The sequence below is a fragment of the Varroa jacobsoni genome, unplaced genomic scaffold (assembly GCF_002532875.2).
Source record: "Varroa jacobsoni isolate VJ856 unplaced genomic scaffold, vjacob_1.0 contig02148, whole genome shotgun sequence".
Lineage (NCBI taxonomy): Eukaryota > Metazoa > Arthropoda > Arachnida > Mesostigmata > Varroidae > Varroa > Varroa jacobsoni.
This window is the reverse complement of record NW_019214766.1, coordinates 1-19,294: the sequence shown is the minus strand read 5'-3', so window position 1 is coordinate 19,294 and position 19,294 is coordinate 1. Positions and strand designations below refer to the sequence as shown.

At 42.3% G+C, this 19,294-nt stretch overlaps 1 protein-coding gene and 2 long non-coding RNA genes across 7 annotated transcripts in view; 1 reads left to right on the top strand and 2 right to left on the bottom strand.

Moving 5' to 3' along the window:
- The window catches only part of Galphao (G protein alpha o subunit), a 44,711-nt gene extending 33,328 nt beyond the window's left edge, over positions 1 to 11,383 (top strand). For all 4 annotated transcript variants that reach the window (XM_086973254.1, XM_086973253.1, XM_086973251.1 and 1 more), the window contains 6 exons: positions 6,057 to 6,099; positions 6,416 to 6,572; positions 8,662 to 8,807; positions 9,774 to 10,032; positions 10,674 to 10,827; positions 11,176 to 11,383. In XM_086973254.1, the coding sequence (XP_086829380.1) occupies positions 6,057 to 6,099; positions 6,416 to 6,572; positions 8,662 to 8,807; positions 9,774 to 10,032; positions 10,674 to 10,827; positions 11,176 to 11,363 (947 nt within the window). In that variant the 3' untranslated portion in view covers positions 11,364 to 11,383. The remainder of the gene's footprint in view (positions 1 to 6,056; positions 6,100 to 6,415; positions 6,573 to 8,661; positions 8,808 to 9,773; positions 10,033 to 10,673; positions 10,828 to 11,175) is intronic.
- Positions 2,531 to 6,009, bottom strand: LOC147751870 (uncharacterized). The gene is made up of 2 exons (XR_015315721.1): positions 3,323 to 6,009; positions 2,531 to 3,095 (listed from the first exon to the last, which is right to left on the bottom strand). It is a non-coding gene; the product is annotated as an uncharacterized LOC147751870 (long non-coding RNA).
- On the bottom strand, positions 8,440 to 19,282 carry LOC111272393 (uncharacterized). 2 transcript variants are annotated; one of them, XR_002687495.2, is made up of 4 exons: positions 15,650 to 19,282; positions 11,383 to 11,538; positions 9,080 to 9,122; positions 8,440 to 8,876 (listed from the first exon to the last, which is right to left on the bottom strand). It is a non-coding gene; the product is annotated as an uncharacterized LOC111272393 (long non-coding RNA). The 2 variants fall into 2 exon arrangements; XR_015315720.1 differs by having other exon boundaries at positions 8,808 to 9,122.
- Positions 19,283 to 19,294: the final 12 nt, after the last annotated feature.

Here is a 19,294-nt window from a genome sequence, read left to right as displayed (position 1 = left end):
AGCTCTTAGCAGCCGCATGGCCACCGGTAGTCATCCAAAGACCTAGCAGTGGTTAGTTGGCAACGTTTTGTTAGTTGACCAGAGGCTTCACCGTTCTTCTGTCCTCATGTTCTGCCTGGCAGTCATCGCACCGTCGGACCAAGATCCACAAAACAATAACCACGTTTGACGATTTCATAAGATGCTGGAAAGTAACGCGACCCGGTGAGGCAGTTCGGAGTGATACGGTACTGTCGTTGCAGCGGCACAAAAGCCATCTTCCGTCTCAACACCCATAGCATTGGACACATATTTTTATGTGCTTATCTTGACGACCTAATACGACTCCTCCGAGCTCCTGAGTCTTGCCATCTTGGAATCTTGCCGGATCTTCGTGCTATCCGGTAAGTGGGTAGAAAGTTGAAGGCTCGGTCATTTAATTAGGCCTAGCTGAGCGGTTAACTGCTAACTGCTGTGCCTTTCCTGGTACTTTCACTTATGGTTAAAAACTGAGATTCCCGCTCTTGGTGGCAGGCGGCGGCATCGCCCCGTGCCCCGCTCTTAAATACCGGCCATTGCCCCGGCCAGCTAGGACCGGGGCGGGCCCTCTTAAAAGCAAAGGAGCATCTAAGGGCCCGACACACGGGAACCTGATCCAGAAAACCGCATACGCCGGAGTAGCTAATCATAAGCTAATGCGAAAGTGTCCTGCTCTGGAACACGTCCCTATGTGGCCGATTGCGTCTGGCTGCTGATTGTCGTCTGCTACTGACGATGATTTTGATTCTATACATGACGGAATAACGTAGAACACGTTGTTACCTTCTGAGGTCAAATGTCTTTTTTTTTTCAAAAGGACTAAATTATCTTTAATTATAAATACGAGACTACATTCCATACTATGTGTTTTTCAGTGATTCTCACAGAGTTTGTTATCACGGATTATCACAGCAATATGTTTTAAATATGAGCTACCAGAAATAAGTATTATTATTACATGAGATGGGTACCTTTGTTGTTTGCCGTAACACTACAAGTGAATTATTTAGAGTTTGTAGACCAGCAGTCGCTTTACGTTTAAAAAGGCCGAAAGTGGAACATTTTTTTGCCTGCCAGCGATTTGTACAAATGCTATGGTTTAATCACTTCCTGAAATGGTCAGTCGGAAACAAACATTTGACCTACTTTAATTTGCTGAAATTCTATTTCTGAATAAGCATATATAGAATTTATTATTATTATTATTCTACCATTATTAATGTATTTGTGTATATTACAGTCGCTACCAGATAAATAGCACATTTTTCAAGCTTGTCCTAAATCACTGCTCGCCTATTGAATCTGAGACGCGGACACAGCCGTCTCAGTTTTCATCTTAGAATACGCTTCCCTAAATTCACAGCAGTAGGTATACAAATGCTCAAATTAGACCTTTATACAGATAGTTTATACGGAGAATTGCAGCGTTTTAATGATAAAATAACGGGATAGTATTTTATCGTATATCAATGCAGTAGACTGAGCTACTGCGGTACTTTACACCAGCAGCCTTCCCCTGACGGCGGTGGCCGCATTTACCTCTTCATTGAAAACTGCGTCGTTAGCCAAGACTTGATAAATTAGCGCCAGCGCATTTGGCGGAACGAAATATGAGAATCGGTACCAAATCCCCCTTGCGTTGCCTAATCCAACGTTGTTCCAGGTCTCCCGATTCAACAAAATTTTTTTTACCTATCATCGATTCGCTGCTGCTGCCGCCATCATTGCACCGACAGCTTCATAAATCAACAGGTGTTTCCTAGTGGTACACTGACAGGCAGTAGCGGCAGCGGCTGAATAAACATTTGATCAATGTTTGTTCAGAGATTGATCTTTCACCGCCGCCTTCGTCCATTCATGCCATCTCCGCGTGCCATTTCACCGTGTCACTTGCCATTCCCTGTTCTCTGGAAAGATCTTCGTCATTACGCGTTGGCTTGCTTACCAGTGGTCACCATTGCTATTATACGTACTCATCAGATATTGAGCGGCACAGCACTATGCCGTCAGTAAACTGGAATATTACATACTGAATTTTCAAATTTTAAGTAATTCCGGGCATGGCATCTTTGCAACGAAGTCAGTCCAGCGGCGACAGGACATGTTTGTCCCCTCCTTGCAGATTTCTTCGAGCCAGCGCACCCTAGCGCACACTGGCGGACTCCAGCGTGCCCCGGGAAACCTATTTCTACGACACGCAAACAACGGTAATGATTCTACAATTCGGACCAAGCCGACAATTCAGTAGCAGCAACTGCCACAGTACCACATTGTTAATGGCACGGTAATCACGGCGTATGCATCTGCTGCTCTCAGTGCGGCATCCGGCAGAAAGTGCGTTTAGTTCGGAGCCCGGCGTTTCCCTGCACGGTAGCCTTAGGTAGTCGAGGTAGCCGTTACTTGTGGCGATGCCACAACGACAGCGGCAAAACTAGTGGTTATTATTTTAGTGGTCTTAAAGTTTATATTTGAAGCAATGCTTTACGCGCTACATGACGTAAGACTCGAAACATTTAACACTATAATTTATTGAGACATTTGATTCCAGTAGATGCTGATGTTGCGCGGAGCAGGCTGGAAGTCGCAGCAGCCTAGAGTTAACGCACGATTAAACGTACGGGTAGTCGTGCAGAAAGAGAAGTCGGCACCGCTTGTTGAACGTCTAGTCAACATCGCCGTTTGGCTTCTTTCTTCTGTCGGTGACATCCGGTTGGCAAGTTGAGGCGTGCTAGCCTCTCAATAAACTCGATGATTACCCAATAGACAAATGACCTGCAGCACGCACGTCGGTTTCTCACGGGTTTAGATAGTCTCTTACCGCTCTTAGGCAACAAGGTTTGGCTTTTGTATATAGGCATGTTGAAGAACTCTAGCCAACTCAATCCCGTATCACTAGCTTGTTGTATGGAACTATAGCCTCGTAGCGCTTTCTTTTGTTTATTTTCCGGTGACCTGCTCCGTCTGTTTATATAGGCGAGGTGTTGTCAGATATCTCAGACCTAAGGGTCGAAGGTGGGCTAGAATTGCTTAACCAAGGACTCCTTATATTACTCAGGGCGTTGCTTGGCAACAAGTTCCTAGAAATTTAACAGAATATGAAAATATATAGCTGCGTGAGAGAGACGGCTTTACGGCAACCGACATTGATATACAAAGCGACGTCCTACCATATGATTCGATAAGTTTCAATAAACCAAACGAATTATTCCAATAGGATTGATCTGTATTGACTTGTACTTGTGAGACTACAAAAAACGTATCTATATGGGAAATAGAACACGCATCTCAACCTGCTTATACTTACTGCATGTAGATCCACACGTTAGCATAGCCTATCGTTAGCAAATGTCTGCTTCATGCATTTGTCATGAAACGCGACATGTCAAATTTGAAGTTTCAAGTTCGCGAGTCGAGAAAAGCTAGGGCGGTAAAAGGACAAATCCATTGGAAGCATTCTAAGTTGCAATTTAAACTGCGAGCTCTATGGCAACTTGCTCACATATGGTTGCTACCGGTACAACGAATGCGAAGTATAGGACTTCGTTGCCTGCATACAGCTTAAACGGTGAACGAACCGAAAATTTAATACACGGTGCCCACCGATGGAAGGATGATGGATGGTGACAAATTGATACGGGATTTTCACAAACTCGCTGATTGCCTACGTATATTTGTGGGTTTAGTTAAAAACTACGTGTCGTGTGCCTTCTTTGCTGCCTTTCTTCAACACGGCCTTCGCTGGCTGACTGAAAGCAACTATATACACAGAAATGTAGCAGTAAAAAAGTCAGATGATACAGTGCTGGCTGGCGCACGCCGTCATCTTCTGTGTCGACGCCCTTTGTGTTAACCAACAATGTGTGAATGCATGCGTTTGGACATGCTTCTGCCATCACGTCCCGCCGGCGTGGCTACCCCGGTAAAACGACTTTATTATAATTTTTTTCGCCAACAGCGACAACCCCACACATACTACCATTACGATAGGCGGCGTTACATCGTTCATTGTCTACTGCTTGAGTTGGAAGTTGTTAGCTATACTGGAAGCGACAGTAGCAGCAGCATCGTTTCAGACTCCATTGCAGACAAGCGAGTGTATCGCCGGGACTGCCAAAGTGTACATAGCTGAGCGGTCTGCGCAGTGTCTCGTGTCTTAGAAGCGTCGCTCTCGTAGAGCACACGAACAGGCAAATATGATATGAATAGACGCCTATACAAAAGTTTGCATTCGGTCGCATCTCGCCTATTAATAGACTTCTAGACATGCTGTGGCAACCGCAGGAATAGGCGTCATCCCTTGAATATGCAATGAAACAGTTTTACAAAGTGAATTAGCTCTGGTCTATCTGTCTCATATCAGAGGAGTTTCTTAGCTAATCGCCATTCTGTGCACATGATAAAGGAGGACCAAGCTAACAAAACACACAAATGAATAGTCCACACTGCGCTGTACTTCATTCGATTATAGATCAACAATTAATCCGTCATTTTAATTCAGCGAATATTACGCAGTGCCAATGCGTCTACTGACGTCTATATTCATCACCGTACAATCCAGCAAACCTAAAATAAGTATTTCTAGTTTTACGTCCCTTACTTCATTGTTACTTCAGACGGTTAGTTCAGTCTAACACAAAAAACTATATGTCTTCGCCTAGGGTTTCGAACGCAGACCACCGCTGGTTCTTAAGTTTATAAGGCAAGCACATTAGCACGGTCGGATCACAAATACTACGTAACGACTCTTGCTGAGATTCGCTTATCTGAAACCGGCCATGTCCTTAGGACGTTAGTAATAACATGTGTATTTGCACGCATCGTTCGTTTGTATAGACAAACCATTGTTAATATATTATTCACCCCTCAGATACTTGCATGTGGTACAGCATATCCATAAGAACCCAATTATATAACTATAAACATGATAATGGCTTTCATGTGGAACATAGGTTAAGCACGCGGCTGCGTCATCCGGGTGCTAATACGCGTTCCTTTCAGTGTGTTGCCATGGTAACCATGAACATGCGGCCATCGCTGGTTTAAATTTTTGGCTTCTGGCAGTAAATGGCTACTACGAGATATTATCACCGTGCTGATTCATAGATGTGTCAGAGAAATGTTGCAGGCCCAGCGAGACCCATCTCTAGTAGAATCTTCTGGTGGGGGCAAGTGCTTGATGCTATACCGAAAAGGTAATTCTAATGACTTGTTCTTCGGAACGAGAATAGTTAAAGACGTTAAAAAAAAGGGAAATCAATGCGGACCCTATACGAGGGCTTGAATAAAGAAACGGATTGTGGTAGGTTTTTTAGAATTACTGCTCGCTGGAGTCTGCGATGCAGTTGTTGCTGGGGTATGACAAAGGAACTGCGGCTATATACGTACAAATGAAAGATGTGATTATATTCTTCCCGGGTAGCTTCCTCAAAGGGATATGCTTTCAAGCGGATATCCACAAATGGTCCTATGGCATAAGCGGTCTTATATACCACGTTTTTATGCGTTCCTCACACAGCCAAATTGCGTTGACTAAAGCAGTGGCATCGTCTACGTTGTTGTTTACACCACCTTCGATGATCGGGACTTCGAAAGGCTGCGGAAGACTGGTATAGTGGACTGGCTAGCGGAAACCTCACAGCATTGACTCTCGTTGTTGCTCGAATTCCAGCGCTAATAACTAAGAATTATGTGAGCTCCAAAAATCGCGTTTTTACTGCCGTTACTACATCCGCCAACACTATGATACAGTAGAATTCTCGGGGCCAAATTCTCGTAACGGCTAATATGATTCTTTAAACTTTGTTGCTTGAGGGGAACTAAAGGGACTTTCGTCACGGTGGAAGAAGTGGCGTCGTGGGATTCATATACGAGATGCACTAAGTACACAACATAAAATGTAATAATAAATGACATCGTAGAAGACATCGCAAATGAAAGCATGAGTTGATGCAAATGTTATGCAATAAAACCATTTTTTATGGTACACTAAGATAAGGCTCATGCTGCGATTACTACCTTTTGTTTTGTCATGTTTACAGGTGCTGGAGAATCCGGAAAAAGTACCATCGTCAAACAGATGAAGTAAGTAACGCAAGTTGGCCTCGTTCAGTCTGACACACACGTACATGCACAGATAATTTACGAGTTAATAGCATACGCAAAAAAAATGGGTAAACTTTGTTTATTCGCGTACTCCACCCTATTATATACAGTTACATAGAAGCAACATTCCATATGTTAGTGTAATCATTTACTCACCAATATTGTTAAAAAGCATTTCGCTTGTCCCACATTCAATGTATATTCCGACTACGTCCGCACATTTAATTACATTCTCTTTGTCTTTGTTCACTCCCTTTTTCTTTCTGTCGTTCTGTCCTATTTTTGCCCCTGACAGGATCATTCATGATAGCGGATTCACACCGGAAGATTTCAAGCAGTACAAGCCGGTCGTATACTCGAATACGATCCAGTCGATGGTGGCCATCCTCCGAGCGATGCCGTCGCTCAGTATAAACTTCTCCTCCTACGAACGGGACGCCGACGCTAAGATGGTACGTCTACGTCGCCTGATTATTTACTTGCGTGTTGTAGTTGTCGTCGTTGTTGTCACTGCTACGGCTGCTATTATTACTGTTATACTTGCAGTTGTCATTCCAAGCAGTATCCACCTCCAGTGGTTTATCTCGTAGTGCTTTTTATGTTTGGCCACAACTCCGTATTCAGTGCTATTCTTTTTAGGCGCGATATCTGCTCCTTCATTTTGTATGTGTTAGGTCCCGTCACGTGTCCTGTCTCCATTCGTTCCTCATCTGCCGGGAACGGAGCACCGCCTTTACCATCCGCCTCACGTTGACGTCTACCAGCAGCATCAAGACTGCAAATGGTTAGACCGGTGTACAGCCAGGAGCTAATAGACCCCACAAGATGCTTTTTCCTCACACAGTTGTCACTGGATCATGTGGGCGCGAGAAGGCAATGGCACGGCAGACTCAACCACGCCAGTCTAAATCATACAAAGCTCGCAGGCCAGACGCTCAACGGAGGCAGCCTTTCCCAGCGGTTGTATGCAGCTATTGCAAAACAGGCCGTGCAGATCTGCTGCAGTTACCCGCGCGTGTATATGGTGGCACGAATCTGCAGCCAGAGGAAAACAACACGGGAGCGCTGCCACTGCTGCTGCTGCCGTCGCTGTTGCTCGAACGGCTTCACTAATAGAACGATAAAACGATAACTCTTGTGTAGACGTCAAATTCCCGCTCACTACGCTGGTTCCGCTATTGTCGGTACTCGATATACCGTTCTCTTTTCCCAACGCCACCACTACTGTTATTTGCTCATCCTTGAGGCTTGTCACAAGATCGACCGCCGTTGTAGTTGTAGCGGTAGCGGAATTAAGGATCAAGTGACAAAGGCAGCTCGGAGTCCTGTCTCGGCTCATCATTGGTAGCCACTCTGCACAAGCTGCTTGGTCTATTCCTGTCATAAGACGCTGGGGAAATTTGCCTTGCGACTCAAGGTCACTCAAAATCGCAAACTTAGTTAGAACGAAGACAAGAGACAATTGTTACTTCAGCCATTGCTTTCCGAACATCCGTTTGCCCCTTTGCTTTTTCGCTTGCTGCCCTTTTATGTTGCAAGGCGACAGTTCTGTCTACGGCGGTTCCGATTTGTTTGCATCTAAGCTAGCTTGGCCTCGTCTGATTTTCAAGGTTTAAAACATGAAGACTGAAAAACCAGACGTGGCCTTACACCTTTCATCTTATCCTTTAATAGGTATTGCCTATGAGTTCTCATTTGTCGTTGTTGCCCTAGGCTTCGAATGGCTTGTTAACTGCCCGACTACCGGGCCTACGTGCATAATGTTCTTCACTGCCGTTAGCACTTCATTCACTCTTCATCGTCTACTACAAATGTTGTTCTTTTATCAGTTTCTACCCATTCTGCTTCAATCCTTCTTTCTCAACTAACTTCTCTTGATATGTTGACATCTCCAATAATATATGTCCTAACGTAGTCCGTTTGGAGCCTTCTCTTTGTCATGTCTAGATTAACCTAATTCATACCCGTCTTGAAAGTGCTTCTGTGGGGGTAACAGCGAATAGTGGCGAGTAATAATTGCCTGTCACGGTCGACCCAGATTAGCAACACTATAGTTTAGATTATTTAGTGTAGTATCAGCACACTCTTTATGGCGATGGAAGTCACGTCAGACCTGGGGGAGCTGAAACTGTTATATCTCGTTTAAGGCGATACTAGTCGCCAGCGAAAAGGAATGTTTATAGATATACGATTCTACGATGTCTTCGGCTGTTGTATTGTATATGTGCTTCCACCATGTGAATAGGGCGGACGCTAGTCAGCACACCGCATAAGTAATGAACTTTTTCATCAGAAATCAAAGAAAGAATAGGGCTAAAATTATATAAATTAAATAACAGTCGTATTTAATAAATGACCCTTACATTATTCTATAGTACTTAACGATATGTTCTATCTTACCGTACACATGTTAACGTTCGATAACAACATTTACTGACTGGTTGATGTACTAACCTAACAGTTCCTCGATTTCTTGACTTACTCGAATACCTACTGGTTATGTTTGTTGTGTATCTACATTTCTTTACTGGATTTTTACAGGTATTTGATGTCGTATCGCGGATGGAAGACACGGAACCATTCAGCGAAGATCTGTTGGCCGGCATGCGACGACTGTGGCTTGATGCTGGCGTACAAGAGTGTTTTGCACGGAGTAATGAGTATCAGCTCAACGATAGCGCGAAATAGTATGTGTCGTGCAGAATAGTTCTGTCTGTGAGTCAGCTCGTGACTCGGTCCTCTTTCAGTTGTGGCAACTGCACTTAATACAAATATAGACAGCAATCTTAGAGGTGTTATAGATGCTAGGTATAAGAACATGAAATCCTGTTTTTCTACCCATAGTCTTTTTTTTTTCGCACGTTTCCTTCACTTTACCTTTATTTAGTCATGGACAGTCTTCTTTATGCTGTTCTTCTATATAAACGATAGGGATGCTAAAATTGGGGTAAACCATTACCTGATCCTCTTGTTAGATGGAAGTACCTTCACTATACATGCACCTAGAATCACAGACAGCAGATTTTAGAATGGTTGTATATTGCCTCTCCAAGCCATAGTGTACCTAGCCGGTGTTCACGTGTCGCTTGAGTTGCAATGATGACACCAATGGATACAGCGCGTCCACCTTGTCAATTGCCTTGCCAGAGTTGCTGATCACGTAATTGTTTCTGTAGATTACATTGGTTCGAACAAAGGATTTCGATCCAGACAAGCATAAAGAATTTTACAGAGACGCTGTTTGACACGGGTAACAAAACGCGCCTGAAGCACGTATAGAAATTGGACTCCAGACAGAAGAGTGAAGCCATAATTAACAGTGTGTCATTGGAACTGTGCAAAGTTATTGTTACCGCTACTGGCTGTGAACAAATAAACGTAGACCCCTTTAGTAGCGTGTATTTGCAGGACGCTTGCATCGGCTCTGGCGAACAGGAAGTAACATTGCTGATTGATTGAAGAAAATGTACTCACAAATTAATAATACGAATGCACCGATACCCAGGAACGCACAAAACCATGGGGCAAACTGAGAACCAAAAAGGCAAAACCTAGAAAGCAGCACTACTGACATTCGAAACTCGTTTCCCTTGGATCTGAATTCTTTGAGCTGAGATAAGCCTGTCTTCTCCGTTTTCTGCCGCTCATTTCAGTTTCCTTGACGACCTAGACAGACTAGGAAAAAAGGACTATATGCCAACGGAACAAGATATTCTGCGGACCAGGGTGAAAACCACCGGCATCGTTGAGGTCCACTTCTCCTTCAAGAATCTCAACTTCAAGTTATTCGATGTCGGAGGACAGCGGTCCGAGCGGAAAAAATGGATCCATTGTTTTGAAGATGTAACAGCAATCATCTTCTGCGTGGCCATGAGCGAGTACGATCAAGTGCTTCATGAAGATGAAACAACCGTAAGTACTGAAAAGTTGTTGTTAACGTGAACCGTCATATTTATAAATTATATATATGAAATTTTTTCATGTAAAGGGACATAAGTACACTTGGCTAGAGTCGACCGGACCAACTTTTTTTTCAGTATAAAGAATAATTAAGTGTTAATTAGTATTGTTTGTACTTGAACCATCAGTGAGCCTAAATTGTTTTTTGGGCCGAGGGGAGGAGCACGTATTGAAACTTGTACTTGCACGTGCTTGCTATCCGTTTAACCAATTCCTGGGGTGTCTACGTTTCTGCCAGATTTTTTGCCAGATTATCAGGGGCGTCAAAAAAAAATGCACCAAACGTATTTCATTCGAATTCCATTAAAACCAATTTAGGCCCTTTGCACCAAAGCCCTTCACATGCAGATCTTGTTGCCAATGAAATCGATACTGAATGGAGGGCCAATAAGCTATCCATTATACGTGAAAGCGAAATAGATTTAAGTGTAGTGGTCCTGATGGGTTGATGGCAAAACAGTGGGAAGCAAAGGTTTTAGACAAATGTGCTTCAAATCCTACAGTTGTGCGAATTCCTGGAAGAACTTCTTCCAGATGGGATGTAACTGGTACGCGAATCTTTTACAAATGTTTTTTTGTTACTTTGCTACCAGAACCGCATGCAAGAGTCCTTGAAACTGTTCGACTCCATCTGTAACAACAAATGGTTCACAGACACCTCGATTATTCTGTTCCTCAACAAAAAAGATCTCTTCGAAGAGAAAATTAAGAAGAGCCCTCTAACGATTTGCTTCCTCGAATATACAGGTAAAGAGAATACAGTCATTGAAATCTACTATTTTTTAGTGCCTCGGAGATGCTTTAGCTATAAAGATATATATATATATATATATATATCTCTTTATAGCTAAAGCATCGATATATAAACAACAAATATATATATATATATATATATTGTTGTTGCTACTTTAAAACACACTTGATATTTTCTCATAGTAAAATCCACACGCATAACAAAGCTAAATGCGAATGTTTGTCATATCTCTCGAAGTAGGAGTGGAACCAGTAAGAACTTACATTTTGTTTGGTTACCGTTTTGTTTGTTTCCTTCTCTCATTCATTTTGCGTTTTCTCCACCCACGCTAATGTTCACAGGGGCGCAAGAATATGGCGAGGCAGCGGCCTACATCCAGGCGCAATTCGAGGCAAAGAACAAGTCCACAACAAAGGAAATCTACTGCCACATGACGTGTGCCACAGATACGACCAACATTCAATTTGTATTTGACGCAGTAACAGATGTCATCATTGCGAATAATTTGCGAGGCTGTGGCCTCTATTAAACCACTAGCTTTTTCTCACCTCTCTCGCTCTCTTTCTCTCTCTCTCTCTCTCTCTCTATATATATATATATATATATAATCCGAGCGGCCGTTTGCAACAGAAAAGGAAGCAGATGACAAGAATAAGCAGACGAATAGTATGAAGCCAGAAACCTCGAGCGACGGACGCATCGATCTGAAACGGAAAAAAAGCCACCATTAGCTCAATGGGTATGTTACGTTAAGAAACACGATCAAATGGCCGCGAAACAGGCAGGCGCTCAGAAGCAGTTGGAAACACTTGCTCATAAGCTGCACTGCATAAAAATGAATTCGTTCATCCCACTCTCAAGGCGGTTTCATAATCATGGCTTACTGATGCTATTCATCCAAGCTGTTCATGAACGTTAAGGAAAACTTTAAGGCCTCAATATAGGTTTGAAAGTCCATACTTAAGGACAAGTTCGGAGAGAAATCAAACGGGAAACACAACAGATTGTTTGCGGTAGGCCAATAAAAAAATCCGGCCTTGAGCAAAACACGCTACAGCGCTGAAACCGAATACGATTAAATCATCGATTATCGCTGGCTGCTGGATCATTCGATTTGGACATGTCTGGGTTTACGGGTTATGCCGACATACAAAACGCGTTTGCGGCTCGCTATCGACAAGCACTGCGCCGTTGCGACCACCAATTCCACTATCGGCCAGTTGGTGCACAAACAAAGGCCGCGCGATTTCCACTATCGTCCAACTCAACTGCTCAACTACATCCATCCAGGATTTAATAAATACCACTAAGAAAAACCAATATGTACCGTAAAGAAATGAGCTATCAGTTCTTACAATAATCTATTTCGCGGTCGAAATCTATACTTGGACCTATATTTTGATGGGAATGGCTAGCAACCGAGTGAAAGAGTGCAGAAGATAAAAACACCTCGCCAGCGACTGTACATCTACCAATTCGTTGTATTCTATCTGCTCCATATAGTAACGCGGCTGGTGATATTTTCCGTATCTAATATATATAGGGCATATATAGTGGTAACAAGCGATGACCGAAGCTGAAATACTCGCGTGGCCTTGACACAAAGACGGCATAAAACCTTTAGTTTCGCCTTCAGCCTAGTTCTCCGAGGCACTCGTTCATCCATTGCGGGATGTGGAGGAGGCCTCAGTGATGAAGCTGGAATTAGTGAATGGTAAATCCTAAAATATCGCTAAACATGCTTGTCTGAAGGTTGTGCACCGATTTAAGCCCGATACAGCCGACGACTGCAGAAAATGACAAGGTAAGCAAACTAGCTGACCACAACAGGTGAGCTGTAACAATAACGGTCAGCAGAATGAAAAAACACATGGAATTCATGAAGAACATATATATATATATATATATATATATATATAAAACGAGACGAGATCGATGTAGTGGACTTCAAGGGTGATCAACTGTAGATAACTGTTTTAAGAAAGCTAAAACCTACCACCGAAAAATACCGGTGAATTATAAAATAGCTACAACTATTCGAATATACAGGCATATATATGTAACATCCCCACTGATTTTATGGATCACGACGGCGGGCGCCAGCGAAGACGCCCGCCGACTGTCGATAACGATAATAGCAGTAAAAACACATCTGTACTGTTTCGGCAGGCGAGAGCTTCTTTGATTTGCCAAATTCTTGTTAGTCTCTCTCTCTAGTATATACAACCCATGTTAAAATAACCAGAAGGAGTCTCCCTGCCGCGCACAGCAAGAAATAAATAAATACAGAGGATTCGCTGATTCGTTGCGATACAGAATCACATATGGACAGATATGTACTACTAGTAGTTCTAAGCAAGCATGGCAAGATAATATGAGCAAAATGCAAGTATACGAGACGGTACTGGGACAAATGATGAAATAGTGTATGAGGATCAGTGTGTAACACGCGACAGAATGATAAACAGATTGATCCTACTGTACTCGAGAAGCCAACCATGGTATTGAACTGCGTAGGGTGAACCAAACACGACGGCTCGGGACTCGAGCCGGGCGGCCGTTTATACATCCGGTATTGGCAAGAAAAATACGTGAAGAGAGAGAAATGAAATACAGAGAGAAAGAGAGTAGAGAGCAAGAACTAAAAGCGATTAACAAAACAAAGCCTCCGAAACGGCCAATGACAGCGCCTGGCCCTGACTTTAGCGCAAGAAACGTCGACGGGCACAACTGAAATGGCCAGTCGAAGCGAACAGAAACCACTCATGCGCAGTCTTATAACTACTAATATTACTTATATTAAACAGTCCCAACGATTCCTGTACCTCTATATACACACACACACACACACACACACAGACACATATATATATATATATATATAACAAATGGTTATGTGTGTGCGATTAGATGATATGTGCTGTGCACATGGGCGGCCGCACATACAGAACTCTTCCAAATACTATTACGCTATTGTTAGTATAACAACAATAAGAACAACTCTGCGATGGCACACACGTGGGCGTAAGCTGAAAGACCAAGAATTGAGCAACTGCTACTATAAGAGATTAGACAGAAGATGTGATTAAGATGTGTACATCTCTAGCCATCGACTGGGGATTGGAGACCTCGAAGTCATTGTATTCTTCATCCTCAAACAAAAAAGCAGTAGTGGTAGCCGATGAGGCTCCTGCATTTAGCATCACTAGACCAGACAGACCAGTAATCCTGCCCATTTTACCTGCAAGTCCTTCGCTCAATGAAAGAGAGAAAGTCAGTGAAGCACTCCCAAATGGAGCACACTCGATCGGTATGTTTGTGTCTAAAGCTATTTATTGGGTTGCGAATTGTTGATGATCTGAATGGCAGTGATTCGGTGTCTAAACAGAAGGACCAAGGAAGAGTATGCGGAGGGCACGATAATCTGCATCGTGTCAAATCTTATGGCTAGGGGCACCGCCGAGCCAGTGACTGAAGTATAGAGTTTCTGAACGTAGTTGGTGAAGGCTTATGTGGTCAAATTCAATGACGATCGATCGCGTCCCAATTTAGCTGTACGAAGTCAAAGCGAACACCTTCGTAATCATTCATACTTGTATAAGTGCAGTAGGCCGTGAGCAAATGCAGATAGCAATGTTGCGGGAGTGAGCTGGCATCAGAGCGACGGGACCTGAGCAGATTCGGCATGATACGCATAAGATGTACACAATGTACGCACAGTGAAGCCTCAAGTTAGTGAAAACAGCTAACAACATTTAGAGCAGGATACGAAAGGCGAATGGAAATTATACCAAAATCAGCGGACGTAGACGAAGAACGCAATGCGACTCATGAACGGAACGTTGGCGGCAACGCTGCGCCTTGAGAAATGGACACCTCGGTGACGGATATTCGTACCTCGTACAATGCGGTACGTTACAATACAGTGCGGCGTCATCACCGAAATCTTCGCCACAGAACAATGTTTCTCACGACTCGATCTGGAAGGATCCTGCATCCATATCCGGTGCACACCCTCAAGGGCATTCTGTTGGCGCCGGCTACGCTCAGCACCCGTTATGCTGTATAACCAACACCACGGGAAGAAGGGTGAACGCGCGCAGATCGATTGCCTGTGGGTCGTAACCCGATAGTAAACTGTGGCGTTTCCGCAAAACTGCCGAGGTCTCTGTTACACCCCTTATTGTATTATACTAGTCAGCGAAGTCGTACGCCACAACGATCATCGCATGATTCTTTACAATTAAGTAGTAATAGCTATAATTATTATAAAGTAACAACTATATTAAGTTAATATAGATGATAAGGTCGATCAAGAGAAAAGAAATGATGACCCACTATATAACACGCTGGTAAATAATAAGAGAAATAACTAAGTGGAATGCTTGAGTGAAGGTTGATCACGATATGAATGATGGGAAATAAGTATTATTATAAATAATGATATGAACAATGAGGCGTCAGAGCAAAAAAGGAAAATGCAGAAGGGGAAGGATAAAATAAGGAAGCCAGAAACACAACGATGAGAGTACTGAACGATGACATGATGACTCATTATTACATGACAAACGGTAATAATTTCACGGTGATGCTTCCATGTCATCATAATACCTCCGTATTAACAGGAACAACCATAGTCAAGCTCGAAGGTAACGGTGTTTCGTTCTTTGCCATAAAATATATAGTAATTAAGGACATTGCTAGAAGCAACAACAATTTACAGTATAAATATACACATGTGTAACATTATTATATGATTATTGTTACCATGATGATTATATTGATAATAATTACTAATATTATTAGCATGGTTACCATAATTGAGTAGAGTGAAATGGTGAAGGCGAACTACGCAGGTACGGAGAAGGGTTCAAGTGAAAAGGAGTGTATCAGACTGGGACATATAAATATGGCAGAGGAAAAAAGTCTCTCAAATTAAGAGGCCAATTAATAGTAGATCTTCGAGATGAACCGCTGTAACAAATCGAAGCGCTGCGAGACACACGAAATATTTCTCGCCGTTTCGGAGAGCTGTCGAGCAGTTCCGCCGGTCTAGAGCGTAAAAAACGAATGAAAAGAAACAACAACAACAACAACATACAAATAAACTGTTTATGGCAGACGACGGAATCGATGAGGTATATATATATATATATATATATATATAGTGGCAAGAAAGGACAGCATGACTAAAAAAATTGAGAACGATATATGACAGAGAAAATGTGTGCGAGAGAAAACGAGACGGACTGAAAGAAACGGATGAATATAAGATACTAATTATGGATGATACGAATAAGATAAGATAACAATAACGCTGATATAACGATTGAGCTATACTACAATAGTACGTCTCGGTTGAGACAGCCCTTGTTGCAAAGATATGGATTATGATCAGTTCATTATTATTATTATTATTACATACTCACACCGCCATACGCACCTCATTACCGCATAGAGACATATAGTATACAACACAAAAGCCATATACTACACCCGAATGAAGCATACCACAATCTGTACAAAACAAATATATCACGCAGCATAAACAAAATGAACATAACCGCCCACGCACGAACACACACTAAACCAGGACATACAGACAAAAATGCCGAATCCACACATAAACATAAACAACAACAATAATAATAATAATAATGCCCAGTTGATCTACAGACGACACGCAGACTAAAGCAGAGTCATATCCCAAAGCAGAAAGCGCTAACAGACGATTATCACTATAAACACAGATTACGTGCTGCGATGCGGTAGCGAATGGACGCATCGTGTCTTATTGCGAGTATATTCGTTGATTATCAGGTAGCAGCGCATTTTTTCCGCGGTGTGTGTGTGTGTGCTTACAAACATTTTGGTCGTTAGCTTGCCTTTTTAAACCGTACAGTCTGTGTGGGTCTACGTGTCTCCTGTAACCAGCTTACTAACTCATGACAAACGAACGTGTGACGAAGCAACTCCGTCAGTCAGACAAAGCCATACTGAGAGCTCTATGAGCGAGCGACAACGATTTGAAAATTGATTAAAGACAGTAGGTTTATTATTGTAAACAAAGATCTAGCGGCATTATGACAACAGCTTGTGTGATTAAGCGTTCAATCCTCCAAAGATCTAGTTATTACTATTATCGTTGTTATTATTATTATTAGTATATTCTGCTTTTCGTTTTTTGTCAACTGCGCGCATGACGATGATTTTTAGTTGCGCCCTACATATGACTGTTATCTCACATAGACGGCGCACCTAAAAACGTAAACAACTGATAATGGAAACACGACAGCCAAATACATCTTTGAACCTATACAGATCAACCGTCGACCGAACCACCACACATAAAAGCAGCTCCCAGCCTAAATTGTAATTTATACAAAACATAGAACGAATATAATTATAACTGTAATTAAACATATACATAAAAATATTGATAGAGTTGTTATTACTATTCCCCTTGATATATAGTGTTCTTACGAAAAGAGCGATCTGGATCGACTGCGCTAGATGTTTCTGTTTGTTTTGAGTTAATCGAAGATAACTATTCTATATGTAGTACAATCAGATGTATTATCCCTCTGAGTCTCGCCATATTTAGTCATGTTTGTTTATTTATTTCAAACGATAGTAAAATTATTTAGGAGCATTTATTTAGGAGGAATTTTATCCTCGTTGTTAAGACTTGTCACTGTTATTATAATATTATTGATCCGAAAGCAAATATTAATTAACAAATTTACATTAATTTATTTCATCTTGCTCAGGCGTCTTCGTCAGTAAGATGTGTAGTTTTTCTCCATCTTTCTGATTTTCCCAGTTTATTTAGCAGTGAGCGTGCATTTGGCGAAAATGTTTATTGAGGAGTGATATAGTGGTTTAGCGGTTAATAGTGGCTTTGCGTCGCTTGGATATTGTACGGAGCTGTCCTAAGCAGGTCATCCTCTTGATTACATCCATTGTCGCGGGTTTTCGTTGACTAGAAAATTGGGGCCCAGCGGCTTGGTGCGCTTCGGTGGCATCTCCATCTAAGGCCACCAGAAAAAGTAGCATATAGCGGTGGGAGGTAAAGGAAGCTTCGCTGCAAAGCCGGACAAAATTGAAAATTACCCAAAGCATTTGGACCCGGTGTAAACTTCCTTAGCTCGTAGCTATCGAAAGCTAGGAAGGAATCTTCCGATCGAAGGAACGCTATCTAGACCGCCCAACTGCATTCGCATGAAAGGTACGTGGCCTTCGCATCAGTGTATTTATTTGGGCTTGCAAGGTCGAATTACGTTGCGACTCTTCTTTCCAAGCATGCGGATGCTACTTTACCCAGGAATGAGGTTAGAACCTCAATAAAGCTTGAGTTTAACGGAGCTACGGAAAAATTAAGCAAAGTGCACAATGACTCCTCCACATTGCTTTGGCAGCCAACGGTGTATGCTGTATTTGTCGACTACCAACAGTAATATTGTTCTGTACAAATGAGAAGAAGAAAAAAAAAAGTCAATTCTGTTTATTTTTATAACGACGAAAAAGGAAACCAATACACTGAACCCGGTTGGTCACTTCCCAAAATCAGCGAACGTGCAGATTGATAAGCAGACATGTAGTGTCCAGCTTCAGCAAATACCGCAGCTGAAATACTCCAGATCTTATAGTTCAACCCAACAACCAAGCAACGGCTGTTGATAGCTGCCGCTTCGGATACCGTTGGGCAGGAACAAGCGGGGAATTAGCTGGAATAGAGAAAGCAAGCTAAAAGTCTGTATATCAGATATCGCCACATAGTGTGATGAAGTCATTACGGCGTCCTGGTGTGTGGTCTCTCAAGGTGCCATGTTGATGAAGCCTAATACTGTAAAATAGTTTGCTGTAAAACAACGATACTATCCAATTACCGTGTCAAAATCAGGTTTTGGCGTGAACAGTCCTTTTTTTTTTTGCTATTTCAAAGGATAACTAGTAAAACTAACTAAGTAAAAACGTCAAACTCGAATAGTAACGCTGACGTCGTAGACGGACATCATCAATAGTATTTAGGCTAACTCTCAATCTTAGTGACAACGATAACAATCACAGAGATCAAAGCAACAACACACTATAGTAGGATAACAGCGAACTAACCACAACCCGAAGCAGACAGCCACCGTGCGTACAGATCAATAATATCCAGTAGTGTTGACGATAACACGGTGGCGTGACCGGATCATAATTATATATGAGTAAATATCATAGCGTTAGCTACAGCGGCAAGAATGACTATCTATATATATATATATATATATACATATATATCTCTCTCTCTCAGATGAGATCGGTGACTGACTCATCCATAGAGCGAAAATATTAAGTTTAATAATGGTAGCATAACATAATGCGCGAAGAATAAACGTGTATCAGGAGATATAACAATAATACTAATAAATGATGAGTTATTTACAATAATAATCACCATAAGGATAATGGGTC